The sequence below is a fragment of the Fistularia commersonii genome, chromosome 9 (assembly GCF_037954325.1).
Source record: "Fistularia commersonii isolate RoL2024-O1a breed Wild chromosome 9, RoL_Fcom_v1.0, whole genome shotgun sequence".
In the NCBI taxonomy this organism is placed as follows: domain Eukaryota; kingdom Metazoa; phylum Chordata; class Actinopteri; order Syngnathiformes; family Fistulariidae; genus Fistularia; species Fistularia commersonii.
In genome coordinates, this window is record NC_141292.1 from 2,933,841 (window position 1) to 2,949,006 (window position 15,166).

The 15,166-nt window shown below is 42.0% G+C and overlaps 1 protein-coding gene across 1 annotated transcript in view; it reads left to right on the top strand.

The window, feature by feature from the left end:
• Positions 1–15,166, top strand: part of pcsk5a (proprotein convertase subtilisin/kexin type 5a) — a 50,791-nt gene that overhangs the window by 28,022 nt on the left and 7,603 nt on the right. Inside the window, exons 26-31 of the mRNA XM_086152992.1 lie at positions 29–171; positions 2,528–2,728; positions 6,089–6,172; positions 6,337–6,535; positions 9,150–9,364; positions 13,191–13,433. Coding sequence (XP_086009118.1) covers positions 29–171; positions 2,528–2,728; positions 6,089–6,172; positions 6,337–6,535; positions 9,150–9,364; positions 13,191–13,433 — 1,085 coding nt within the window. The remainder of the gene's footprint in view (positions 1–28; positions 172–2,527; positions 2,729–6,088; positions 6,173–6,336; positions 6,536–9,149; positions 9,365–13,190; positions 13,434–15,166) is intronic.

Genomic DNA, 15,166 nt, shown 5'->3' on the forward strand with positions numbered 1-15,166 from the left:
GCCGTGGGTATCGACTGCTTCTTATCAGTTTTCAGGACGGCTGTTACAAAAACTGCCCGGCTAAAACATACAGCGTGGAAGAAGAGATGACCTGCGTTCCGTGCGATGACAACTGCGTGAGTTGCGATGAGCACGAGTGCTACTGGTGCGAGACTGACCTCTTCTTATCAGGTAAAAACTCTCTTTGACAGGACGTGAAATTGTGAGTCACATCTCTCCTCTAAAATATCAATAAAACAGAGAACTAAAGATGAAGGACTTTTCCGTTCGGCTAAATTATTATTTAATAGCGCCGGAGACTAAGCGCCATTTAAAAGGAACGGCTGAGAGAACTCATTTCATCTCACGCTATTAAATGGAAAATGGCTCGAAGGGAAATTTTTGGGGAGGTAAAACAAAAAAAATCCCCAAACATCCATCACACCTGCATGTGTCCGGAATAAGACGGGCATCTCCTGCTTGTTATATCGGAATAAAACGATTATATTTTCAAGCAGCACCCAAAAATATCCTTATTTACATGTTGTGACATTTCTGTCATAGAAGCAAACTGTTCAGCGAGAGGCGTCTACACACTCCGGGGACGTCCTTCAGGCTCAGGGGACTGACGGCGCTTCTTTATTATGTAAAACGCAAATCTCTCTTAAATCATAAATTCAAAACAATTTAAAGAAAAATAAATTATCACCCGGCTTCCTGGACTCACATGGGAAGGGACAAATTAACTGGGATTATGGCCATGCTCAGAACACCATGATGTCAGGAATTGTTTTTTACGATAGGCTTTTCTATGATATAGGACACAAAAGTTTGCAGGTCGAAACGACTAAAGAGAAAAGCAGTTGCCAATTGCACCTCCCAAACTCTGCTTAACAGGAAAAATTGTAAAAAAAAAATAAAAGTTGCAAAAGTCACAGCGACCTTCACGTCCTCAGGACAGGAAAACACGTTCAACAATTAATTTTTTAAATTATTTATATATATTATAATATATTATCTATATAGTAAATAAAAAAAAATCTAAGATTATTATAATGTTTTTAATAATGAACATACCGATGGCTGGAATGCAAAACCTCCTATCTGCAAATTTTTCGATTTTGGGTTTTTGCATTGAATGGTGAGAAATGGGATGGCTCCACATTTTCAGTCTTTCTGCAAGATAATCCCGCCCTTTCTTTTGACATAGATGTCAAATGACAAAACTCCTATGTGCACAATGAAGCAGAATTTTTTTGGAAAAAAACACTTATTTGCATTGTCAGTGGTAAAAATACATGCTAAGTATTAAACATAGAAATACAGTCTGTGAACAATAGTATATTTTGAATATCTTTAACAAAGACCATACTATAATCAAATGTAATGTTTTTTTCATGTCCTGAAAAAAGTGTTTTTTTCATATAGGACGTTTTGCATTCCAGCCATGAATATGTATATAATCTTGATTAAATCGACACGCTTTCAAGGAAAACAAAGCTTGACAAAAGAAGATTCTGACAAGAATTCACCATGACCTTGATGAACCTCCACTGACAAGAAAATGAATAATATTTAAAGAAATCAGTTGTATGAAATAATGAGAACAAATCATTTATTTATTATCTAAGGTTCACAAAATCCCTCCCTCTCAGGGTCTCCAACGAACCCCATGAGTGTCTTTGCGGGAGGAAACCGTCTCCAAAATCCAATATTTAAATATGCTAAGCTAATGTGTACCCAAGAATATGGATAAAGTTTAATATCGGAGACACAGAAGAGTCATTTGGAGCCTGAATATATTCCAAATGAAGTTAAAAATTCAAATCCAAAATGTTACAATTGCATTCCCGTCTGCCTTGGAACAGCCTTACATCTGCATGCAACATTTTCTACAACGGAAAGATCCAGAAAGGCTCAAAAAACTGCTAAGCATAAACACACAAATACCAAATTTACTCCTTATGATGTTTTTCAAAAAGATATCCAAGTCATGAAATGGACTCTAAACCACCTTTTCCAGTCACATACTGATTCTAAGGAACTGATTCGTCATGAAGAAAAGAAAAAAAAAACGTGATTGTATTCAAAGATGGGAGTTAAAGCTTTTATTTCAAGCCTGGACACCTGTTTAGATGTATTGTAATGTACAATGAACATTTTAGTCATTACTTTTTCTTTTTCGGACAGACGTTTGCAATCAAAAACACATTCATTTAATTCAAAATGTTACATATGCATTTCCATCTGCATTTTCTTTCCCTGGACATTTATGGATCATTTTTATTTGCGCGATCGGGCAATGCATGCGTTTGACTTGTTTATTTTAAGACAATCAGATCTTTTAAGACGTTCTCGCGGGGCCGCATAAAATGACGCGGCGGGCCACATCTGGCCCGCGGACCTTGAGTTTGACACGCGCCGAACCGAGAACATGCACATACGTGTGTGTTGTTTTACCCTCTCGTCCGATTTCCCAAATGTCATTGCGACTCCAAAATAACAAAAAAAACAAAAGACAAACACAGATACTCTTTTGTCTTCCCAGAGGGCAGGTGCGTGTCCGAATGTCCCGATGGTTTCTATGGTGACGAAAACTCCAACAACTGCGAGGAGTGTCACCCAGACTGCGTCACGTGCAACGGGCCGGAGGACGGCGACTGTCTGCTGTGCACGGAGGGGACGACTCTGGAAAATGGAGAGTGTGTGTCTGATCTGGAAGTCTGTCCCAGTAAGACCTTTCGCAGCGGTGAGACTAATACTTGTATATTCCGATAATCCAACTCCTTAATGAATCGGGGATTTGAGAACTTTCACGGGGCCAGAAGAGAAAACTTGGAGGGTAATTGTTCTGCGTGGCGCCGTCCCCGAACCGGGCGCCAACTTAAGCGCTAAAAACAGTCGGAAGCGGCGAACATCGGACGGATACGGACTTTGAAATCATTTCGGATGAACGTTCGCCCGAGGCTTCGGCGGGCAGGGCTTCGGACAACGTTAGCAATTAGCGGCAGGCAAGACAACTTAATTAGGAAGTAGAATAATCTGGGGAAAGTACATAGGTTAATACAAAAATGTACCTGGAAGTCTTTGTTCAGCCGAGTCCCGGCCAGCTTATATCTGGAACTATTTTGGAAAGCGCTTCCGGCCGGGGCCGTGTCGCGTTTTCCACGTATCGAGGCCCGGATCTGAAAATCAGTTTATTCCTATAGAATTGGCTTTGTCTTCCGGGCGGGGAAATTCTGGTCGATTAGTCGCATGTTTAAATTACCGAGAACCAGACGCGAGGATCCACGTGAAAATGTATTTTTGCACTCTTGGCTTGCTTTGTTTATAGCGTTAAATGTCGGCCTCTGTTCTGATGATCTCGGTTCGCGAAACCGACGGCGGTTATTTTTAGGATGCGGGGGGACGACAGCTGCACCAGGTGCGAGGTTCACACACGTCCTATTAAGTCACGAAAAGTTTTTGTGTTTTCTTTTCTTCATGAGACAGACGCGCCTAACAACTATTTTCTGGACCCGTTGCTAACATGATGGCAATTTAAATTTTTTTCCGAAGAGCTCAAGCGGGTTATTCAACGCGGATGCGGAGCGAAAACAGCGAGCGATACGCCGATCATTCGGCGGTTTCTGTCCCATCGGCGATGTCGGCGATGGCCGAGCGGCTGCGGCCGCGCGGGGGGTCTTTATTTATCATCGGCGAGACAATAATTGAATTCCTTAGTGGATCTGGAATAAATAAAGAATGACGCGGCGAGTAGTAACGGTGCACGCGGATTATTTTTTTGCAACCGGAAACTCATTTCGCACGTTACGCAACAGAAACACGCGGCGACCGCCGTATGGGGTGGCGGCTATGACCGATATCTCAGGTAGAAAACACAGCAGCCCTACAGCCGAATGTGAGGAGAGTTTGTCACGGTTGCTTTAAAAAAAGAGAGTAGAAAAAACAATGACGCAGATATAAATAAAATGGGAATGATGCGTATTCCACTAATAGGGAACAAATGAAAAGAGAAAACAAATATAGGTATGGGGTTAAGCTTAAGTTCATGACTAAAAGCAGCAGATCTACAATTACAATAATGCAAAGCCCAGAGGCTCTTGTGTAATTATTATAAGTTGTGAATAAGGTTGTCGTTACAGAGATTTAGGTCAAGCTGCTGTTATGCAAGGAGACGTGCATGAAGTGGCTCTCTGCATTCCCTCATTCACAACTATATTCTTATCCAATCAAATCAAACCCCGGCTTTATCTGCTCATTTATCGCACGGATATAATCATATTGATTATTTTAGGGATAGGGAACGATTCCTTCCGGGAAAAATACGCGGCGAAAATGTCACCTGGGCCGACGAAACCGGAATCAAAAAACCCGACGCACGACGAGCGGGTCCGAAAAGCGAGCTTTGGCTTTTTTTAAATCTTCAAGGTGGAGCAGAAAGCTAAATGCTAAATGCAAGATTCCCTCCAGACAGAAATGTTCCCGTTGCTTCGGCTGAACGTGGCGGCAGACGCTAACAGCAGAGGACACTTATCACATTGGCTCAACACCATTTTACCATTTTTCGATGTCAGTGAAAATCCATCCGTGGATGGGATAAATGAAAAAATAAAACGTGAGGGGGGGGGTTACTTTTTATTCCGTTTTTCCTGATTTCGGAGGAGTTTATCTCAGTCGGTAATTAAGCCGGCAGATCCGTGAAGGCAGGGATGCTCACGGATCCGTGCAGGCCCCTGTTAGCCTGATGCGATCAACCAGGAAACAGCTGCTCGGTCAGACGGCGCTCACAAACACGCTCGCGCTCAGCGCAACACCTGTGGAAATAAGGAGTCAATCATCTGTTGTTCGGCTGTCAGAGACCGGATGGGGAATTTTTATCGGGCTTCATCTCGCGTCCAGGCCTTTCGAATTGAGAAGTTGAATTTATTTATAATTTTTTTTTTTTTTTTTTTTTTTTGGGTGGGGGGGTGAAAAGAAATGAAGCTAGATTTTTGGGGGAAATAAAAAAATAAACAAAAATAAAATAAAAAAAACATGCCAGTCACACATTCAATCAATTATTCAGAAGTGGAGGGATTATTTTGAGCTGCAGTTTCATATTTATCTAATATCGCAGATATTGCTGTTATGCAAGAAAGCGAATTCTGGGGGGGGGGGGGGGGGGTCATTTGAAGCCTAAATATATCAACAAATGAAGACAAAAAAGCGGAAGAAGTTGGTGAGGCAACATAAAAAAGACAAATATAGTCACCATAAAATCGTGCAAACAAACCCTGTGTGTGTGCAAACATCAGGGGTGTCAAGCATAATGGTTGCCCTCAAAGGGCCACATGTAACAGTAAAAGCATAAATGTAAACAAATGTGATGTAAAATAAATGTAGCTACTCCTTAATGTTAAATAATTGAATTTATTACCAATTCAAATCCAAAATGTTATGATTGCATTCCCATCTTTCTTGGACCAGCCCTCCATCTGCATGCAACGTTTTCTACAACTGAAAGATCCAGACAGGCTCAAAAAACTGCACAGCAGAAACACACAAATACCAAATTTATTCCTTATGACGTTGTTCAAAAAGATAATCAATTTACGAAATGAACTCAAAACCACCATTTCCAGTCACATACTGATTTTAAGGAATCGATTCGACGTAAAGAAAAGAAAAAAAAACATGATTGTGTTCAAAGATGGGAGTTAAAGTTGTTATTTAAAGCCTGGACACCAATTGTACATTATAATAGTGGGGTAAATTTCGGGAATCAAACCTACAACCTTCCTATCGGAGGGTCTGAGACGCTTTTTAGCAGAAACGGTGCAAAATAACCCTGTTGGTTCATTAGCAGTACTGCTGCATCACAGCTTACGGCAAAGCACCGCTCTCGCCTTATAAGCCACTAAGAAGATTGTCTGCTAATTAGCGCTGCATTAGCTTAATTCAGTTTGTTTGCATTTTCTGTGCCACTTTTCGATGATGCTCTTTTAAAAAAAAAAAAAAAAAAAAAAAAATGAAAAGCTTCAACCAATTTTTTTTTTTTTGCTGGCCTTCCTCACCGCAGCGCTGTGCCGTTTTTTTTTTTCATTTTTATTTTTTTTATTCCCCGCAGCCGACGGGGAGTGCGAAGACTGCCACCCTTCCTGTCAGTCGTGCACCGGAGAAGCGAGGGACCGGTGCACCGAATGCGCGAAAGGTCTGATCTCGGCCGCATAGATTAGCCGTTTGTCCGCTTTCCTCACCTGCGAAGCCGTTTCCATATTTTGATATTTACACCCGCGGCCCGCTCGGGCTGTTTTTGCAGTGATGATGTTTACTCCTTCCTTCTTCTCTTCCCCCCTTCCTTCCTCCCCCCCCTAGGCTGGTTTCTGACCGCACAGCAAACATGTGTGTCAAAGTGTCCGGGGGGTTTCTTTGCCAGTCGACCGAGCGGTGTGTGTGAGGTCTGCCCCGCGGGCTGTTTGCAGTGTGTGGATGACCGGCGCTGCACCCGCTGTCAGAGCTCTCGAAAAGCTTCGCTATTTCTACAGGACGGGCGCTGCGTCCGGCAGTGTGTCAGGTCAGGGGTCCGTCCTCACTTTCTAATTTACACGGCCTTTACATAGTGAGACACGACATGCGCTCCGGCGCCATCTTGAAAAATCAATAATCCTAAATGTGGAAAGACAGGTGCCAGAGGCGTCGCGCGCGCGGGAAAAAGTCAAAAACAAATCGTCATCGTCGACCCGGTTCCTCGGCCTTGATTTTTTTTTTTTTTTTTTAGCATTTGTAATTTCCGCCTCCGCCTGCACTTCAACGCCGACGACTTTGAGAAAACAAGCACGTCACGTCCTTGCAGGAGAAATCCTTGAAGCTCCATTAGCACTGGGATGACCATGACAAACATGACCGCTGGACCGTGAGGGATTTATTTTTACTCCACTTTCACTTCACTCTCTTTGCAGCAATATTTAAGAGCTACATGGCTGAACACATAGATGATCATTTGTTCTCCGCAGACAGAAACACAGTCCCGGGGAAAACAAAAAGGCCATTCTTTCTGTTCGGTTGTTTTTATGCGGCCGAGGAAGCGGCGGCGGCGGAAGCCGGGGATACGTTCATACGATCGATATGTATTTTTTTCAAAATTCTGTGAAAAAAAAAAACCAGATGCACCCCAAAAGGATGTTGCTGCAGCATTGAGGCGCTGAGAGATGCAAATATTCATTCATTCATTCATACATACATTATCTGGAGCGCCTAGCAAACAACATTCACTCCATCATCCACGTCATTTTGCAGTAAGACTGCTTAATGCATTGTAATATTTCCCCCCTTCCTCAGGCAACCACCTACACAGGAGTCATTTATTTATCTTTTACATGTGCGTTATTTTGTTTTCGTATATATTTTTCTGGAAATATTCCTGCCGTGCTTTCAAGCGTCGCTATCAAATTTTGATTCGATTAAAAACTAAATGAGAAAACGAGGCTCATCCGGAGATGTTGGATCTTCTTGCAGTGAAGCCTCACTCTCGCTCAAAAATAACGGTGCTGTTTTTTTGTTTTTTTTATATTCCGAATGTTTTGTTTTTTTTTACGAATAATTGTTTAGACGATGACAAAGAATTCAAACATCGATGATAATGTCCCACCCATTGTCGCACAGAAAGGAGCCCCTTAAATCTTCGTACCTGAAGAATAAAAGAGGTGTTTTCGTTTCACCGACTGAAAACAATTAAACTGGAATTTCAAAATAAATTCTATCACAACTCAGCGCATCCCAACACCGCCTTTTCTGATTACGGATATCAGCCGAAATAAGACAAAAGAATGTGACGGAGCGAAAAAAAAAGAGAAGAAAAGAGGAGCAGCTGCTATAAGAAACCAAATCACCCCCAGCTCTGAAACTAAACAAGATAATTTCAGTAATTTCCAAAACACCCCGCTGTTTGTGCAAACTCTTTTTTTAATACATTTTTGAAAAGAACATCTAAATAAAGTGTCTTTTTCAGAGAATTTTTCAAAAAACATTCTCCGTTGCCTAGAGAAGTTCCCACGCGGTAACACGTCGCGCTAATGCTATTTCCAGACGCAGGAACGTAGAACAGGAAGACAAAACAAACAAAGGAGCATTGTCACACCGTATGTCGCTGGTGTTTCGGAGAAACTCCGAAAGGCAATCAACAAACGCAACAAATATTGGTACATTTCAAACCGCACAACAAAACCACACAAGGACAAAACACCCAAGCAGGCGATAGACCAAACAACCTTTGCACGAATGTGCGGCCCAAAACGCAGTCCACCTACGCCTGAAGGACCAGCAATGTCCGCATCCTGGCCGGAAAAGACAGATGATTCGAGAGAGGAGTCGAAGAAGCCGTCTTTGTGTCGAAATTTCAACTGAACTCTGAATATAAGTGCTGTTTTTTCGGGTGGGTCTAGATTATGGTGGCTTGATGTCCATAAACTAGGTGTAAGGAGGGTTGTTATGCTAATGAGGGTGCAGGGGAAATTCCTTTGTCACAGCAGCGTAACTGTTATTGTATCAATAAATTTGAACATATATATATAAATAGAGGGACTATTAGAAGACGATTAAAATATATAAAAAAAAAATCCACAAATAGACGGCAGAGAACAACAACATCAAGGATGGGAATAGACAACAGAATGGAAAAAAAAAACAAAAAACAGCAAGGGGTGAGAATAGACAACCACACCGACAACAAGGATAGGAACGTAAACAGGATGACAAATATGAACTAAAATAAGCAGGATCCAAATGAGCTGAGACCAACACGGATGAAAAATATATTAAATATTAAATAATAAATTTCTGTTTATTTCCTGTGCATCTTGTATTTACAAGTGTTATTTGCAGTCCTCTATTGTAAGTCGCTTTGGATAAAAGTGTCAGCCAAATATAATGTAATGTAACGTCATCCTTCCTTGTATGCGTGCGCTGTAAGATTAATTCTGCCTCATAAACAACATATTATATCTGACAACATATATATCCGACACAAAATAATAATGGAAAAAAAAATCCTTTCATTTAAGGCTCGTTTAGAATCACGAACTGACCCCGACCGCTCTCGGTGTCGACACGTTAGCCGTTAGCTGTTAGCCGTTAGCCGTTCGTTAGCCGTGTGATATTTGTGTTGACGCACCGGTGTGGTCCGCTGGCAGGGGTTTTCCCGTGGGACAGGCGTGTGAGAGCTGCGCGTCGGGCTGCTCGTCCTGCGCCAGGAACGCCTCCCACTGCCTCGGCTGCGAGGAGCCTCTCCTGCTTTACGAGCACCGGTGTGTAGAGGAGTGTCCTGAAGGGCTCGCTGGCCGGGACGGAGGGTGCGAGCGCTGCCCCGCAGCCTGCAAGGAGTGCAACGCACTCGGGCAGTGCACAGGTACAGGAGAGCCATGCTTGACTCGACATATCAGGGGTGTCAAACTTATTTTCACAAAAGGCCGTGTCAGCGTAATGGTTGCCCACAAAGGGCCCCATGCAACTTAAAAGTATGAATGTAATGTAAAATAAATGTAACTACTTCTTCTTCTTCTCTTTTTAGCTTTTCCCTTCACAGCGAATCAACCTTCTCCGTCTAACCGTATTCTCTGTATCCTCCTCTCTCATTGGTCGTCCTCTAGACCGGTGGTCCCCAAACCCCTGGGCCGCGGACCAGTACCGGTCCGTGGATCAATCGGTGCCGGGCCGCCCAAGATTTAAATATTATTTCACTTGGATTTATTATCTGTATCTGAACCATTTTTATTTTGAAAAATCTAGTATTTTGAAAAATGACCGGATTCTCTCGGTCACATCTCGAGCGGCAAAAATCGAACCCACAAGCCAGCAGACGTCAAACAGAAAGGTTTTTTTCGAAGGGGGAAAGGCGTAGTGAAGAAACAGAAGAAGAGCCTACAACTTCCACGAAAAAGAAAGCTTTTAACAGACATTACCAGGGGTTCTATTTGAAATATGGATACTATGTATACTGTATACTGTATACTATGCTTCAATGAAGCCTTCAATATACTCGTGTTATGTTGGCAGCTCAATGTTATAAGGAAGCTGCTAATAAAGTATGAGTACACAGTGGATTCACGTTTATTAGCGATATATTCGACAATATGGTGTTATATTCGCAATATAAAAACAATCTACGTGTATCCCCCTGGTTCCTGGTAAAATTGTCAAGTGTTGACCGGTCCACGGTGATAAGAAGGTTGGGGGCCACTGCTCTAGTCCTCCTGTCTGGAAGCTCCAATTCCAGCATCCGTCTACCAATATTTTCACTCTCCCTCCTCTGACACTTTTCTCCACCCATTCCAGCCTGCTTGAACCTGTTTCTTTCCCTCTTTTCCACACTCTCTGCTGCTCTGGACTGTTGACCCTAAGTACTTCTTGATCTCCACTCCCTGTAGCCTCACCATTCCAGCCGGGTTCCTCTCATTCACACACATATATCCTGTCTTGCTGCGACTAACTTTCATTCCTCTCCTTTCCAGCGCATACCTCCACCTCTCTAGATGTTCCTCTACCTGTTCTCTGCTCTCACTACAGATCACAATGTCATCTGCAAACATCACGGTCCGTAGAGATTCCCATCTAACCTCATCTGTCAGCCTGTCCATCACCATTGCGAACAAGAAGGGGCTCAGAGCTGATCCCTGATGGAGTCCCACCTCCACCTTGAACTTCTGTGCTACCTCTACATCACACTGCACCACTGTCTCACAGCGAGCATACATGTCTTGCACCAGTCTAATATACTTCTCTGCCACTCCAGACTTCCTTTTACAATTCCTCTCATGGCACGCTGTCATATGCTTTTTCTGGGTCTCAAATAAATGTAATTACTCCTTAATCTTAAATAACTGAATTTGGGACAACAGAGGGGAATTTTAGGATTTTGGCCGTGAGTTCTGAGTTCTGGACACACAATGCACAAAGAGCATTTTGCGAGCAATGTCAAGGCCTTATTTGCATCGGTCAAAACATTATCAAAGCAATGCGTTAAAATATTCAAGCAACATTTTCTATGATTGAAACTCACAAAACTGCACAGAATAAAGACAAGAATGCTGAATTTACTTCTTTTGATGATGTTCAAAAAGATATTAAAGTTATGAAATGGATTATATACCACAATTTCCAGTCACATATTGATTCGACGGAAAGATAATAAAAAGCGTAATTCTATTCAAAGATGGGAGTTAAAGTTTTATTTAAAGCCTGGACACCTGTTTAGATGTATTTTAGTGCACAATGAACATTTTACTCAATACCTTTTCTTTTACGGACAGAGGTTCGGAATCAGACACACATTAATTTAATTCAAAATGTTACATGTGCATTCCCATCTTTCTTAAAACAGCCTTGCATCTGTATCGACTTTTCTCTTCCAAGAAATGTAGGGATAATTTGTATTTCTCAATGTCACTTGTTGGAAATCCTGTTGATGTGGATTCACCACGATAGAATGGCGGCACGAATGGCAGAAATGTAGTTTATGTTCGGTGCAAACATTTGATTTGAAGACCTATTTGGACCTTCTTGCGGGCCACATAAAATGGACATGGTGGGCCACATTTGGCCCGCGAGCCTTGAGTTTGTATATGATGGAACGCAAACAATGAATAATTAATAAGAAGAAACTGTCAATATTATAACCAGCAAACACCAGATGTGATCATTTTGGTCCCCCAGCTATTTTCGGGAACAAATTATCCAGGATTTAAAGACCTCAAATCTAATTACGTTGATGTGATTGTAACACGCTAACCGATTGACTCGTCTCTTATACGGGTTTTTATTACGGGCTGTCATTTCACACACTTTAACTCTGCAAAAGTGCCAGAGTGTGATTATGGTTAGGTCACCTGGGAAATTTGATTTGGCAAAGATATAGATAAATATGAAGAAATGTTCTTTTGTTTCCAAAGTTGCAAATACTTCATTACATTAATTTAACCTCTGCAATTCCTTGGATTTGATACTTTCCCAAAGGCACACGTAATATATATATATATATATATATATATATATTTAAACTGTAATATGTCATATTTGTATATGCGCAAAGAGTAACATTCTTGTTCTTTTTCTTCTTTCTCATATTATGTTAATATTTTCATTGTATTTATTTCTTGTGTTTATTCGTTTGATCTAGCCGTCTACAAGTTAGTAGACGCAATTACAAAAACAAAAATGTCATACGTTCTGGATTTGTTACAAATCAACTGAAATATTGCAAGCCTTTTATTATTTTAATATTGCTGATTATGGCTTACATCTTAAGAAAACTGAAAAAACCTATCTCAAAATATTAGAATATCATGAAAAAGTAATTTTTGTTTTTTAATTGCATTACAGAAGATAAAGAACTTTATCAAAATATTCTAATTTTCTGAGACAGTCCTGTAGGTCAACTAATTTAATATATTTGTGCACTCATTTTGCTCTAAAATACATCTAAACAGCTGTCCAGGCTTTAAATAAAACTCCTCAATTCCTTAAAATCAGTATGTGACTGGAAATGGCGGTTTTATAGTCCATTTCATAACTTTAATATCTTTTTGAACAACATGATAAGAGGTAAATTTGGTATTCATTTATTTATTCTGTGCAGTACTTTTGAGCCAGTCTGGATGTTTCAATTGTAGAAAACGCTGCATGAATATTTTACCGGAGTGCTTTGATAACGTTTTGACGGATGGCCGCTGCAAATGAGTCCTCGACATTGCTCGCAAAATGCTCGACCAAAACCGAAAGTTTCATTCCCCTCTGTTGTCGTCTGCGTTCACGAAACATCGCAAACATTTAAATATCAAGTAAGAGGATTTATATCTGCCTTAAACTGCCTTGTTAGTGAGCAAACTGTTTGTTATTGTGAGCGCGTCATCCGGCTGATGAAAGAAGCCGCGGACATTTTGTCCGAAAACGCCGCATTTATTTTCTCTGAATGACTACAGAAGAAAGATCTTTTTTTATACTAAATACATTTAAATGCAGTGCTTGGATCCAGCAGAAATGTGCCATAACATAAAACATGGCGCTTTAAATTCCTCTTCCTCACATCTGGTCCATTTATGTCCATTTTATTTCCCCAAAAGAAATCTGTACCTAACAGACGGAGAGCTTTCGTTGTGTTTTCTCTTATTTAAGGTTCTTTTTCTTTTCTCATTCCAACTGGGGCTAATTTTGATTTATTCTTTAAAAATTTTCCCCAGTTTGTGAGGCGTATCACTTCCTGCACGACGGCCTGTGCGTGCCCGACTGTCCTGTCGGGTTCTTCGAAGACAAAGAGCAGAGTCGGTGTTTGCGTTGCCACGCCGACTGCGATTCGTGCGACGGCCCAAACGACAACGACTGCGACGCCTGCGCGGATCCACGCGCTGCTTTGCACGACGGGGTGTGTTTGGAGGCCTGTCCCTCCAGCGCCTACAGGGACCCAATCACAGGAGAGTGTGAAGGTATGAAGCAAAAACTTTGATTTCTTTGTTTTCGCCCAAGTCATTTCACGCTCCGAGGCGTATCGTGAGTCCAAATGAAAGCGGTTTTCGTCATTATTCGACGTATGAGCCGAAAACCGGCGATAAGGATCGCGCTTTATCATCACCTACCTGTTTCGCGAATCAGTCTTACATCTCATTTACCTACTAAACCTCTGCTCTGCTCACTCGGCTCACCGATCCTCGCTCTTCTCTGATATAAAAGCAAGAATGAAAGGAAAAGACGGTTGCGAGACCGGACGTGAAGTCCGTGAAGGTTTAGACACAGATGTCGAGGTTTTCTTTGGGATCAGGAATGAGTCCGTCGGAGGAACGCCACATTTTAGATGTTTTGGAGGGATGGTCGGAGAAGCCAGACTGAGATGGTTGGGTCATGGACAGAGGAGGGAGAGTGAATATATTGGTGGACGGATGCTGGAATTGGAGTTTCCAGGCAGGAGGTCTAGAGCAGTGGCCCCCAACCGTCTTATCACCGTGGACCGGTCAACACTTGACATTTTTATCACGGACCAGGGGGTTACTTGTAGATTGTTTTATATTGCGAATATAATATCATATTATCGGATATATTGCTAATAAACGTGAATCCACTGTGTACTCGTATCCAACTTTATTAGCCGCCAACATAACGCGAGTATACAGGTCCGTGGGAATCACCTGTTGTGATAAATCCATATTTCAAGTAGAACCCCTGGTATTGTCTGTTAAAAGCTTTCTTTTTCATGGAAGTTGTAGGCTCTTCTTCTGTCTCTTCACTACATCTTTTCCCCTTCGAAAAAAAACCTTTCTGTTTGACGTCTGCTGGCTTGTGGGTTCGATTTTTGCCGCTCGAGATGTAACCGAGAGAATCCGGTCATTTTTCAAAATACTAGATTTTTCAAAATAAAAATGGTTCAGATACAGATAATAAATCCAAGTGAAATAATATTTAAATCTTGGGCGGCCCGGCACCGATTGATCCACGGACCGGTACTGGTCCGCGGCCCAGGGGTTCGGGGACGACCGGTCTAGTGGACGACCAATGAGAGAGGAGGATACAGAGAATACGGTTAGACGGAGAAGGTTGATTCGCTGTGAAGGGAAAAGCTAAAAAGAGAGGAAGAAGAAGTAGTTACATTTATTTTACATTACATTCATACTGTTACGCTGCATGTGGCCCTTTGTGGTTCAGATACAGATAATAAGAGAAGAGATGTTTCGAGAGGAAGACCAGGAAGAATTTATGGATGGAGTGAAAGATGACATGAGGATTCGTTGCGTTGACCCCTGAAGGGAGCGACCGAAAGGAGCGGGAGCTAAAGAAGAAGATCCCCGGCAACGCTTGTCTTGCCGTTTTGTCCCTGTTTTTCAAGCAACGCGGACCCGACGTCGAGCAAATTTGAATAAAACCTCCTCCATCGAAAGCGTGAAGCACCTTCGAGAGGAGGAACGGATTTCGGCGCCCCGCTCTTCCTCGCGTCCAGGTCAAAAACATCTTCATGATAACGAACGGGCAGCGGTTGAGCTGATAAAATGAGGCTTGTTCTAAAGTGCGCGGCTTCAAGGGTGGAAACGTGAAGTTGAAAGTAAACAACTGACTCCAGGCCAATTAATAATCTTATTTTGTGTAATACATGCACGGTTCTGGCGGAGTTCAACTCCCCCTGACTCTCTTTTCCCTCCCGACCGCTTTAGACGATGCGGAAAACCCATGC